At 36.1% G+C, this 13,936-nt stretch overlaps 1 protein-coding gene and 1 long non-coding RNA gene across 2 annotated transcripts in view; one reads left to right on the plus strand and one right to left on the minus strand.

Moving 5' to 3' along the window:
* Nucleotides 1-6: 6 nt before the first annotated feature.
* On the plus strand, nucleotides 7-875 carry LOC125611830. Its single transcript, XR_007342063.1, has 2 exons — nucleotides 7-184; nucleotides 348-875. It is a non-coding gene; the product is annotated as an uncharacterized LOC125611830 (long non-coding RNA).
* Nucleotides 876-5,251: 4,376 nt separating this feature from the next.
* Mob1a (MOB kinase activator 1A) overlaps nucleotides 5,252-13,936 on the minus strand; it is a 14,334-nt gene continuing 5,649 nt past the window's right edge. The window contains exons 3-5 of the mRNA XM_048787361.1: nucleotides 12,950-13,100; nucleotides 8,472-8,635; nucleotides 5,252-6,433 (exon numbers count right to left, since the gene is read on the minus strand). Of these exons, the coding sequence (XP_048643318.1) occupies nucleotides 6,356-6,433; nucleotides 8,472-8,635; nucleotides 12,950-13,100 (393 nt within the window). The 3' untranslated portion in view covers nucleotides 5,252-6,355. The remainder of the gene's footprint in view (nucleotides 6,434-8,471; nucleotides 8,636-12,949; nucleotides 13,101-13,936) is intronic.

Genomic DNA, 13,936 nt, shown 5'->3' on the forward strand with positions numbered 1-13,936 from the left:
CCCGGCCCCGCCCCGGCCGCGGGGAGTCGGTGCCCAGAACTTCGGCGCCCGCCCAGCTCGGGCCCCGACTCGGTCTGGTCAGCACCGCGCTCCTCCGGCCTCTGCTGTCTTGGTTCAAGACAGAGGCTTGGCCAGGTCAAAATCCCCTTCCTCCGCAGCCAGCAACACCAGCTCTGGGAGCGCGGTACGTCCTTTCCTCACCGTGGTGCCCTGGTGGAACTTCTCCTATCCCGTTCCCCATCGCTGCAGCCGGGCAGGCTTCTGACCTGAGGAGCTCGGGTTTCTCTCCAGGGTCTCTCTCGTGGAAGGATGTAAACAAGGGACGCATTTTCTGATTTGCATTTTAGAAAGATCACCTTGGCTTCTGTGAGAAAGGGTGGAATGTAAGGGGCTGAAATTGGAGACAAGGACAGAAGGTCCCAGGATAATGCAGTGTCCAGGTGAGAAATGAGGGGCCTGCCACTAATTAAGTGGCAAGAGGGATGGGTGGAGTGAACTGAGACATTTGGGAGGTGAGTGGAATAAATAGTCTGACTGGATATTGCGGATGAGGTAGGAAAGGTCTGGGTTTAAGATGCTGCTAGACATTGCCCAGCAGAGGCACAGGTTGGACCCACACATCATAGGAGTCCTGTAAGCTGAGGCAATTGGTCAGCAAGCCTGCCTGGATATGGAGCACTGTCAGACAAGTCAAAGCCAAAATACAACCAAGTCCTTTCGGGAGCTGTAATTGCAGCATGTGATCTAGTGCTGCCCTGAAGGATTCATCAGCTTTTTACCACTGCACTCTGGCCTATGTAATCAATATCTCTAGTGTTGTACTTGTATGGATTGGACCAATATTTGCTCTTTATAAATATACTCATTCATTCTGATATTGAGTGACTCCTATGTATCTGCCCTCATCATTTCTCCTTTGGGCTACTGTTAGTGGACACACTTTCTGCTTGGTTCCTAAAAAGTTATGGTTAGTATGATCGGGGATAATTTGTTAATTTTTCAATTTTCTTCATTGAGGTCAATGATACTTTAAAACTGTCAAAACAACTTTTTCAAGCAATGTAGTGGTGAACCACTGTTATTCAAACCACATGTTCAGATGAGGCCCACCCAATTCCAGCTCTAGGAGTGAACACAGGATCCAACTCAGGATAACTAGATGGGGATTGGCTTGGGGTTGATCACATGATCTGAACCAGACCAATGTGAGGTGACCTTACATAGAACTAAAGAAATGCTCTTTTCAACTGGGTTAGCTAAGCTGATAGAAAGCCTGGAGCTGCTTGGGGGCAACCATCTGGGCAGAACTATTTTACAAATAAAGCAGACACAGAAGAAAGCAGAGCTAAGAGGAGACAGATGTTTGTGCTTGTGCAACTGGGAGCCAGCAGTGCTGGAAATAAGTACTGAATCTGTCACTTGTAACCAAGCGACTCCGATTAAATCAAACTCACAAATTTGTATTTGCAGAATTCCTCCTTTATTGAAAGTGTGACTCCAACTTTCAACAATTACCCATATTATTCTATGACTTTTGAATAATTGGCTCTGCCCGACCCTGCTTCCTTCCCATACCCTCAGTTTAGAGGACTATCAGACATCTGTGGCAGGGGACACTGACATCTAGTGGCCAGTGATAATGGCACAGGTTGTAGTGTCCCTAGGTAGAGAGGACATTATCAGAGTATTTACTGAGAAGATCCAAGGCATGGTTTGGACATGGTTTCTGTATGTGAAGTTTTGAATTCTGACTCTGGCATGCCCCAAGATTATTTGGATTTCACTCTTTTTATAAAGTATGAAATAGCTTTGAAACACTTAGCCATTAGAAACCCTTATGAACATCATTTTGTTTGCTTATAAGCCTACCGAAATGTTAGAAAAAAAATCCCAAACTGATTACCCATTATCTTATAAAAAATTATTATTAACCCCCATGTAGCCACATCAGTCACTTTTTAACTCTACTCAAAAAAATGTTAAAAACAATTCTAGCACTGCTGTAGACCTCACATACCATATTTCTCCAACAATTAAAAAAAAATGGCTGCTTGGAGTGGAGAGTGTTTAAAAGATATACACTGAATACTCAATTTCAAGGTAAGAAAATCAGTGATTCCAGTCACACTTTCCAATCTTATACCTAGGAATATACAAAAGAGGTGCAAAACTTGATTAGGTTGGTAGGGAGGAGACTACTTTTTGTCTGGTGTGGATTTCAGTCACTATATGCACTAGCAATCTGTTTCTTGGGGTTAGGGTTGGTCCTGGTAAATAAGATACTTAGTTTTATTTAGGAACTCTTCTGTAAGTGCTAAGGAAATATTTTAGCTATTAAATGATATGCAATGGTAGTCACTTTCAAAATTTAAGATATACTCAATATCCACAGAACCTTCAAAAATCAAGTTTTCATATTTAAATAGAAGCCAGTGTGTTGAGACATACTTTATATCAGTCATTTCTTGCTTTTAATATATTTTATTCTGATGAAGTTACAAAAGTAGATACAAAATACTTTTTTTAAAAGTACAGTTAACTGACTTAGAAAAATAGATAAAGCCCCTAAAGGTTTAAAAATACAACATAAATTTTTATGTAAAGAACATTTTAAAATATTTTAGATGGTAACCAAGACTAACTTATGCAAACTACTTTCAATGTAGAACAAACACAGAATATTGCTCTATAATAAGTCTATAGCCCACTGGTAATCCATCTGGATTTACAGAACACTTGTTTGGAACAGAGTCTAATAATGAAAAGAAAACCCAAGTGAATTTCAGTGCAGATACTTCAATAAAATAACTGCTACCACATGTAATATCACCCTCCTCTTACAGCCTGAAATGTCAAAATTGAATGCAAAAATAGGAAGACCAAAAGACTATTTTCCCTCTTTGCCAGAATTCTACAATAGTAGAAACCAAGTCCACTTAGTGAACTAATCTCTGGAGGGAAATACTGTGTCTGTTGAAGGTGCTCAGTCTGGTGTCCAGATCAACATTTTTCTGGCCAGAGTTCCATACTGACAAAGATAGCTTCCTGTCATGAGGCAGAAAAAGCTCCAGCATCATAACTGGGTCTGCTTAGAAACACATTTCTAGGACTTACACTCTTTGGGCCTGATCTGTTTGTACTTCTGAGGTAAGGACTCACATTTCAGAAGCTCTACTTACGGTGTGTCTTGCTGCTCAGACAGAAGCTAACAGTATAATCATGGAACCTCCACAAGGTTTTCAAGAGTTACTGTCACTTTGCAAGTTATTATCACCATGAGGATTGTTCCCCTTGCTTCTGCACTACTAGAAAAACTTTGTCTTTGTTATTAAAGTCACGGTGAATACATATCTGCATTTTCCAGTAAGCAGCCACATAAGCTAGAGCTCTGCAAGTCTAAGATGAAAGAAATACCTGTTAGCTGGCAGCCCATAAAGACACTTTATTCATGCAAATCTGAAGAATAAAGGATACAACTGGCTTTCAATATAAAAACTATAGTACAAGGCAGTTTGAATATTTAAACAAAAATCTATACATCATTGTCCAAGTTTTTTTTTAAAGGCCTGAAAATTAAAGCACCACAGGATTAGCTGCATAATTTAGCAAGCACTCTCCACCCCATGATGGTAATCATGTTATGAGAAGCAGAGATGTGACTCTGAGGAGACTACTTCCTCTTAGGAAGGGAAGAGAAGAGAGTACTGAAGAACAGGGAAACCCTGAATATGAATAGGTAAATCAAAAGTGAGACCAAGACACAATGATTTCTTCAAACACTTTTCAAAGAGTGGCTCTTCAGCCATGTCAGGAAGGAACCATTCACTTCCCATCCTTTCCCATTCCTCCAATTCTCCTGCTGTAAGAAGTCGACAAAGAACGTAATGTTTAGGTGGCACTGTTGGTTGAGCCAAACTGGTTTGGGAATCTAGTAATGTTTTCATTAAAAAGTAAAAGAAAACAAAATAAAAAACTACATTCTAAATCTCAAATTACCAACAATTTTAAAATTTACAACCCATTAATAAGCTGCCTTTACTACTGTCCTACCATGTGACCATCTTTGGTTTGTTTTGGGGCTTACTCATGAAAACAGAATTTCTGTCACTAAAAATAGTGGAGAGAAGTGAAAAACCTTTTGAGAATATTTGAAATATTAGAAATTATGATGAAAGTATAACCTAATTGAGAAACAATTTCATTCCTTGTAGACTTAAAAAAATTAAAGCCACTGGACACCATTGTGCTTGCCTGTAATCCCATTACTTGAGAGGCCGAGGTTGAAGAATTGGAAGTCCCAGGCCAGAGTTGGCAACTTCTGAGACCCTGTCTTGAAATAAACTTTAAAAAGGGGCTTGGGATGTAGCTCAGTTGTATAGCGCTTGCCTAGCATGTGCAAGGCCCTGGATTCAATCCTTGGTAACACAAGAAATAAAATAAAAAGTCCACAGGGTTGGAGGTTGAGAGGTAATTACATTCTAGGTGTCATTCAGGAACCCACTCTTTTTTGGGGGGAGGAGTGAGGTAAGGGGGTTCCAGGGATTGAACTCAGGGGCACTCAATCACTGAGCCACATTCCTATTCTTATTTTGTATTTTATTAGAGGCAGGGTCTCACTGAGTTGCTTAGTGCCTCACTAAATTGCTGAGGCTGGCTCTGAACTTTCGATCCTCTTGCCTCAGCCTCCTGAGCCATTGGGATTAGAGGTGTGCGCCACTGCACCCAGCCACGTTCGGAACCCACTCTCATTTCCAATAATTAGAGAAAATGTGCAGAATGACTGACATTTGGACCTCTCAATACATTTAAAATATGAACTATAGAATGTTTTACAGAGGGCTTTTCTCTTTTTTTCGTGATTACACTACTCTTGAATTCCTTAAACAATGATGGTTTCAGCTTAAATTAAATGAAATAATGTCCTTTAAAATTCTGTGTATTGTTTAAGAATTTATTGAAATTGAGCTATTAAAAAACCTCATCAAATCAAAGACATCAAGGAGTCTGGTTAGTACTCTGCAAAATCCAAAGCTCTGCAACACAAAATGATGATGAATGAAAGCTTTGACAGACTTCAAAGAATCAAATAAAAAACAGGCATTTTCTTCACTAAATGTGAAGATTCTTTTATCCCAGTAGAAAGAGAAGAATTTCAAGTTTTGATACAAACAGGATAAAACCCCTATGGACACTCAATCCACCTTTGAGTAATTAACTGAATGATATAAAATTGTTCTTTTTTTTTTTTTTAAAACCTATTTTCCCATTATGTTGACTTTATAAACACACTCTGTGTCAAGTATAGGTAGCAGACCAAACCTTTAGCTGTGTTATAAAATGTATGCACCTTCATGTTTTTTTTTTATTGTGGTTTTAAATTTTGTCCTTATTGGGATAAAGTTTGTGCATTTCTATACTACTCTTAAAAATACAGAAGTAACATTTTTAAGAAATAAAATAATAAAATACTCTTGAGTACTTTCTACAACTCTCTGACCCAGAACTGTAAGGCCTCTGAAAAACAACATAAATGAACAGTGGCTTTGAGACCTGTTTGCCAAATTTTTTTTGGAAACTTTTTCTTAATCAAAAGCTATATATTAATTGATTTGAAAGAAGCATTTCAAAATAAAAACCTACAAGACCATCATTAGAATGTAAAAAAAAAATTATCTCTGATACACACACATTCCTAATAATTTAGATAGATGTGAATACAATCCCAAATAAAGATTACAAAATAAAGTCACTTTAAAAATAACTTTGGTTACTCCCCATTCCACATATGCCATAAGAGATTTAAACTGTGATTGTGGATTTTGAAAAAATATATATTCTTATCTATAAAAACACTAGCATTCAAACTTGAAACTAAAGATTATCCAAAGTGACACAAAAATTCTAAATGTTAAGGAAATTTAAAAATAACTTTCCTTTTTGTAAAATAAAAGCAGAATAACACTGATCTGATTGTGTTATTAGGAAATTTGTTCTGAAAACTAATTAATAAATTATTGGTAAAAACTATGTGTTATGTTGTCAACTGAAACAGATTCAATCATTTTGCTGAGCAAAAAAGAAAACTACAGGCTAGTAATTACATGTTACAACCAAGTATGACTCTGACAATAATGGGAATGGTCCCACAGTCCCTCTGATTTTGCTGTGTCCTTAAGGTCTCATTCTGAACTATCAGGCCCACCTACCTTTGGGACAATTTTACCTGTAGACACAGAAAACAGGTATCTTTTTATCTTGTTTTCTTTAAGTTTGTATCACTAGTCTATAACAGATAACAATGAAATATCTCTAGCAGTAGATGAAGCAAGAGGGTAACTTTGTTTTGAAGAAACATTTATCTGTCTTTTGAGCCAAGCTTCTCAATTAATTCCTGAAGAGGTGCCAACTCACGCCTATCAATCAGATTAAACTCCTAAAAAGAGAAGAAAAACAAAACTTAAAAATGGTCCTAAATTAAAACTCTTTTAATTTCTTATTTTTAGAGAAAGGATTCACAACCCTAGTTTTCTGAAATTCAAAAGAATTATCTAATGAGCTCTGTAAACATTTTAAAGCAATTATTTTTTATTCTTTTTAAAAATACTGGTGTTTCTTGAAAAAACCCTAAAAGCCCCACAAATGTGATATTGTGATATATACTGGTCTTCCTCATGGCTGTTTTCCTGACATACAGCTCCTAACATCCTCGAAGTCTTCAGAGTGGCAAGAGTGTCTGTTCTGGGCACTAATGAGATGACTGGTAGCTGGGAGCCCTTGAAGAGTACCATGATGAGGCTGCTCACCAGAAAGATCAAGGCATGATTACTGTGTTTTGGGACTTTCATCCCACCCAACCATGGAGAGAAAAGAGCTGCTGAAGAATGAGTTAATCACTAACGGATGATGATGTAATTAATTACAGCGAAGTAATGCACTCCCCATGAAAATCTAAAAAGACAAAATTCAGAGAGCTTCTAGATAATAGATGAACACATAGAGGTTTCTGGAGGATGTTATGCCTGGAAAGGGTATGGTATTGAAGCTCCATATCCCTTCTCCCAGGACTCAACACTTTGCATCTCTTCTCTCTGGCTATTCATCTGTATCCCTCAAAATATCCTTCATAATAAAATGGTAAAGGTGTTTCCCTGAGTTCTGTGAACAACTCCTACAAATTAATCAAACTTAAGGAGGGTGTCCTGGGAATCCTGATTTATAGCTGCTCTATCAGAAATGATACCCATTACTTTTTTTTTGGTGGGTGGGAACAACCCACTACTTTTGACTGATGTCTGAAGTTGGGGGCAGGACTTGTGGGACTAAGCTCTGAAGTTGTGGGATCTCACACTATCTCCAGATAGTTAGTGTCAGAATTTAGTTGAGTTAGATTAGAGGACACCTAGCTGGTGTCTGCTGTAAAATGGACTGCCTGCTTAGTGTATATGGGGGAAAACCCATACATTAGATCTGTTGTGAGAGTAAAGTAGGAGCTATCCCCCACCCCATATTCTTTGCTAGAGGACTTATTAAATAACTGATTATAGCGATCATATCATGTGTTTGTGTATAAACGATATTTATATACATATGTGTTTGTATGTATATATGTGTGTGTGGGTGTGTGTATGTATGTATGTGTGTGTATATATATATATATGTATGTATGTATATATATATATATATATATATATATATATATATATATATATATATATATATATATATATAAAAACATAATTGAATTTACATAGAAATTACCTGAAAACTACAAACTGAACTTTTGATAGTGGCCACCTCTGGGGTAGAAGACTTTTTACTTTTACACCCAAACATTCACATGTAACAATCTTGGAAGAAAAGAAAGACTATGGTATGTTTTCCTTTGTGTTACACAGAGAACCAGAGTACACAATATCTACTGAAATGCTATTAGGCTTTCCTTCCATAAAATGATATCTGGACAGACATATTTATATTTTACATACAAAATTATACAACTCTAAGTTAGGCTAGAAGGAGCCCAATTCTTTGATCTTTTTTCAAACAATGTGAATTATTTTTATTTTTATTAATTTATTTTTTATGTGGTGCTAAGGCTAGAACCCAGTGCCTCACATGTGCAAGGCAAGTGCTCTACTCTACCACTGAGCTACAACCTGAGCCCCTTTTTTGATTTTTAAAAGTAATCATTCTAATTAAGTGCTCTAAAGACAATAGGCCATGTCCCTCAATGATACATCCTAACCACAGACCTGGGGAAGCCAGAGGCAGAAGGCCCAATGGAAGTAATACCTTTTGATGCTGCTGTATAGATTAATAAAGACAATGTGGGGAAAAAAATAAAACAGAAGAGAAAACCTGCTTGTGCTTAGCTGCTCTACATTCTATAAATAAGACACACTGGTCTACTAAGGTTACCAATCCAAACAAGTCCAAGTTGCATGACTCAGAAATCAATATGGTTCACTTACCTGAACAAAGAAAATAAAGTGCTTAAAGGAGGTGTTGAGGTGGGCCTCCTCTTGCAGCTGCATCACAGAATCAAAGTGCTGATGATAAATATGGGCATAAACCCTGAACAGACGCTTTAGAATGGTCTTTGCCACAGACATAAAGTTTTTGGGAAATGGGACACCTATAACCCAAAATACACATATATCAATCTTTTATCTAATTGAATAGCAGCAAGTTTTGACAGTGCTATAAGCACCTGCAACATACATATACATTTACAAGCACACACAAGCTTATTTCTATATATTGAAAAGACAAAGTGAAAAACTCCCAAATCTGAGTATATTCCTCACAAACACCCTTTTCTGATTGCCTCAGAACAGCAGGCACAGGCATCAAATTATACAAGATGTTGCTGAATCAAAATTCAAATAAATAATTTTTTTGGGGGGGTTGGGGTACCAGGGATTGAACTCAGGGGCACTTGACCACTGAGCCCATATCCCCAGCCCTATTTTTTGTATTTTATTTAGAGACAGGGTCTCACTGAGTTGCTTAGTGCCTCAGTATTTGCTGAGAAGCTGGCTTTGAACTCATGATCCTCCTGTCTCAACCTCCCAAGCTACTGGGATTATAGGTGTGCATCACCGTGCCCAGCTCAAATAAGCAATTTTACTATTAGAGTTTAATATCAAAGTTTCTTCCTAAGATTAAATCCAACAGTATTTTAATTATAAATAGAGTATTGTTTTGTGATTTATAACTCTTAAGAAAAAGTACATGTATACTTTTTCTCTCTCAACTGGGACTGGAAACTTTCCTACCCAAAGAGAAGTACAGGTACATTTTGAGTCATTAACATCCACATGTAAAAAGTATTTTATATTCAGCCAGGTACGGTGGCACACACCTGTAATCCCAGCAGCTTGTGAGACTGAGACAGGAGAATCGCAATTTCAAAACCAGCCTCAGCAAAAAGGCGGCGCTAAACAACTCAGTGAGACCCTGAGTTCAATCCGCTGTACCCCCACCCCCACCCCCACAAAAGGCATTTTATCTTCTGAATTACTTTGGAAAAGCCAGTTTTCATTTTCCTGTAGCCTAAAAGGTGGGTATGAACCCTGAAAAAAGGAAAGAGAACCTCCCTATTTTTCAAAGAAAATAAACACCAATTTAAAGAGGTGGCTGTGTGTGTGTGTGTGTGTGTGGGGGGGGTGTCTCTCTCTCTCTCTCAACAGTGGAGACAGGATTGCAACTGGTTACATTTCTAACAATTCTTTTTTTTTTTTTTTTGGTACCAGGGATTGAACTCAGGGGCACTNTTTTTTTTTTTTTTTGGTACTGGCATTGAGCCCAGGGGTGCTTAACCACTGAGCCACATTCCCAGTCCTTTTTATATTTAACTGCAGACAGGGTCTTACTAAGTTGCTTAGGGCCTTGCTACATTACTTAGACTGGCTTTGAACTTGTGATCCTCTTGTCCCAGCCTCCCGGGCCACTGGGATTACAGGTGTGCATCACAGTGTCTGGCTCATTCCTACAAATTTTGGTTGACAAATTTGTAAGAAAGAATACAATTGACACTGGCTACAGAGAATAAACACTAAGAAGGCATCTGCTTCCAAAACAACCAAGATGAGTTAGCCTTAAATGCCGGTTCCACAATACTATTCTTAAAATACCTCCTTTTTTCAACCCTTTAGAAAGCAAAGGCTTATTTAAACACTCTTTCCCTTCATTCTTTCTTTTATTCTTACTCCTTAACTGCTCAAAATCAAGTATATTTTGCAGATTTTTGTGGTTATTCTGCTCCCTCCCAAGTCTTGTCAAACTTGACTTTTCAAATATTACACCAGAGCTTATGGAAATGTTTCTGTGGGCAGGATCTTGTATTCAGGTATTAAAAAGGCAGATTTTAAAAATCAAATACCAGGGCTGGGATTGTGGCTCAGTGGTAGAATGCTTGCCTAGCATGTGCGAGGCTCTGGGTTAGATTCTCGGCACCACATAAAATAAATAAAATAAAGGTATTGTGTCCAACTACAACTAAAAAATAAAAAATAAAAATAAAAAAAATCAAATACCCGTTCATTCAAAATGTACAAATGGGAATTTTAATATTAATAACTTGAATATATTACTAAATATTAATAATAAACAGTTCTAATAAGAATAAATAATGAATAAAAGTAAGTCATAACATAAGGGGGGATTCTAGACCATCAGAATGAATTAATTATCAAAGAATGGGAATCTCAGAAAAAAGAATAAAGTAAAAAATGTTTTCTGTCTATAAGAGGGAAACCTTAGTGAGTAAAAAAGTAATTTGTTTTGATCTAAGTACTTTCCAAGTGGAATTTAACATATTTGAGCAAAGGCAGTATACAATAAAGAATCTGTGAGAAAGGAAGTAACAGAATGGAAAAAGTGACCACAGCAAACAGACCAAGTGCACCAACTTGATATAAATTTTTCTCCTGAAAAAGCCTCTACTTAGATTGCAAAAAGGAATTCAACAATATGTTGCTCAGAGATACTCAAATTGAAAATGACAAGGACTAATCTCCTCCTTGAATAATGATGCCAAAATCTTCATCAAAATACTAACAAGTAAGAAAAACTCTTCTAGCAGAAAAAGAAAAGAAGGGGTTGCAGGTATAGCTCAGTGGCAGTGTGTGCTTTAGCATGCAAAAGGTTAGCATAAATAAATAAATAAGAATGGAGAAAGTCGTATAGTCATCAATAGTAGATACAAGAGAAATTTCTGATTAAAAAAAAACTTACAACCATTCCAGATTTTAAAACATTTTTATAATAGAAGTGAATCAATATTTCATTAATATGATTTAAAAAAAAAATCCATACCCCTTTAACAAGAAATTCCTGTTTACTGAGGAAATTCTACAGGTATTTCAATAAGTATAAGGAAACAAAATAAGGATGCTCTGCCATTGTCACTATAATTCAGCATTTTTCTGGAAGTCAGTGCAATTAGATAAGCATAAAACAAGAAGAATACATAGCAGAAAAGAAGAGGCCAAATTAACATCATCTTCATATGAGGTTATATACTTAAAAAACTCGAGAACTGACCAAAAACTAATGGATACAAAGTTTGATGTTATAAAATTTATAGAAAAATCAACAGCTTTCTTACATATCAAATAATAATCAGAAACCAGATATCAATAAAAAGTATAAAATGCCTAGGAATAAATTTAAGAAACTTGAAGGATTAAATAAACTATAGAACTTTATAAGCAGATAAAAGACAAAAGTGAATAAAGAATGTTATCTTGTTTTTCTTGGCTAAGAAGACTCAGTATTGTAAAGAGAACAAGAATCCTTGTATTTATCTGTAAAAATTGGATGTAATCATAAGTAAAATCTAAGACAGTTTTTTACCTTAAGAAAATGATTCTAAGTTCTTTGGAAGAACAAATATCGCAGAATAGCTGGGAATATTCTGAAAAAAAAAAAAAGAGAAGGGAAGGGACACTAGTCCTAGAAGACGCTAAAAGATACATGACAAGGTGAATTAAAACAGTGGAATTTCCATAGCAATAGATAAAGAGATAAAAAGACCCTAAAAAATATGGCAGTTTGTTGTGTACATGAGATAATCAGGAGAGAAAAGACATACTGTATATTCAAAAGTAATATTGGGACAAAGTAGCTAGCTATTGTGTTTGGAAAAAAATGAAGGCAGCATTCACAAGAAAAAAATCCTGACCTAAGACTTACATGGAAAAACAAAAATACTAGATGAAAACATAAGTATTTTTTTTTTCTTTTTTTAAAGAATTTGTTAAGGAATATCAATGGCAATTTTTTTTTAAATATTTATTTTTTAGGGCTGGGATTGTGGCTCAGTAGTAGAGCGCTTGCCTAGCATGGGCAGGACCCGGGTTCAATCCTCAGCACCACATAAAAATAAAGGCATTGTGTTGTGCCCATCTACACCTAAAAAAATAATAAATAGTTTTTAAAAAAATATTTGTTTTTTAGCTTTAGGTGGACACAATATCCTTATTTTATTTTTATGTGGTGCTGAGGATCGAACCCAGTGCCTCACTCATGCCAGGCGAGTACATACTACTTGAGCCATCCCCAGCCCCAACATAAGTATTTTTTATAACCTGGAAGTAAGGAAAGCTTTTTCATCACTACTGAAATCCAAATCATAAAGGAAATGATTAATAGGTCAAAATAAATATAGGTGATCAATAAACAAAACAATGCTCAATCTCATCAATAGTTTTAAAATGCACATTAAAACAAATTCAAAAAAATTTGGTAAAGATTTTAAAATGGGTAAATAAACAGTGTGATGAAGAAACAGACACAAACATAATGGAGGTACAATGATACAGTGAGAAAAACTTTTTGGAGAAAAAGATAGTAGTCTCTATTAAATTATTTTAAGGTAAAAAAGTGTTAAAAAGATTACATCTATCATTCAGAAAGAAAAATAAGTTTTACAATATTAACTCACCAATCTTAGAAGGAAAAAGAGTTTCATCATCAAGCTGATCCTGAACCCAAGTCATCAGATAGTCAATGTATTTTGGTGCAGAACATTTGATTGGCTTTTTAATATTAGTACCATCTGCCCAATGATATTCATATCTGGAAAGAAAAGTGTTTTACCCATAGTTTTCAAAACCATTAACAAATGTGTAACTTACAATCAAAGCAGGTCCACATTTTATCAATATACTATATGTAACTTTAACAAATTACCTAAAGTTCTATTGAAGATTATTGTAAGTTCCCTATAGAATATTCTAAAATGTGACAACTGTAACTGGAAGAAAAAGGGGAGACAATGTGGCAGCTGATAGATATTTTATAGGACAGCTTTGGGAACTGCATTCCTGTCTAAGGAGAACAGTGCTAAGAACTGAGCAAGGAGGTGGTGGATACACTACATTCTAAGATCCTTGGCCATAAATTATTATCACCAATGGAACCAAGATTATAAAATTCTGTTTCTTGGAGAATGTTAGAGAAATACCTTTTGGACATGTATATTTTCTCCCTTCACCTTTGCTAAGCTAGAACAATTAACAAGATTTATGCAAAACTGTATAAAGTATTTAAGCTACAGAGAAGTTTAAAATTCCTATTTTGTATTTGGTACCAGGGACTGAACTCAGGAACACTTAACCATTGAGTCACTTCTCCAGACCTTTTTATTTTTTGAGACAGGGTCTTGCTAAGTTGCTTAGGGCTTCCCTAAGTTGATGAACCTGGCTTTAAACTCACAATCCTCCTGCCTCAACCTCCAGAGTTGCTGGGATTACAGATGTGTGCCACCATGTTGGCTCTATTTTAACTTCTTTTAAAGTTTAAGGAATAAAACTTATAACATAAAATAACAATATCCCTCCCAAAATACAGCAATAAAAATAGGACGGGAAAACACTAAGGAAATACAACAAAAATATTAATCTCATCACACCCTCACTTACAATGTAAG

This window comes from Marmota marmota, unplaced genomic scaffold (assembly GCF_001458135.2).
Source record: "Marmota marmota marmota unplaced genomic scaffold, marMar, whole genome shotgun sequence".
Classification (NCBI taxonomy): domain Eukaryota; kingdom Metazoa; phylum Chordata; class Mammalia; order Rodentia; family Sciuridae; genus Marmota; species Marmota marmota.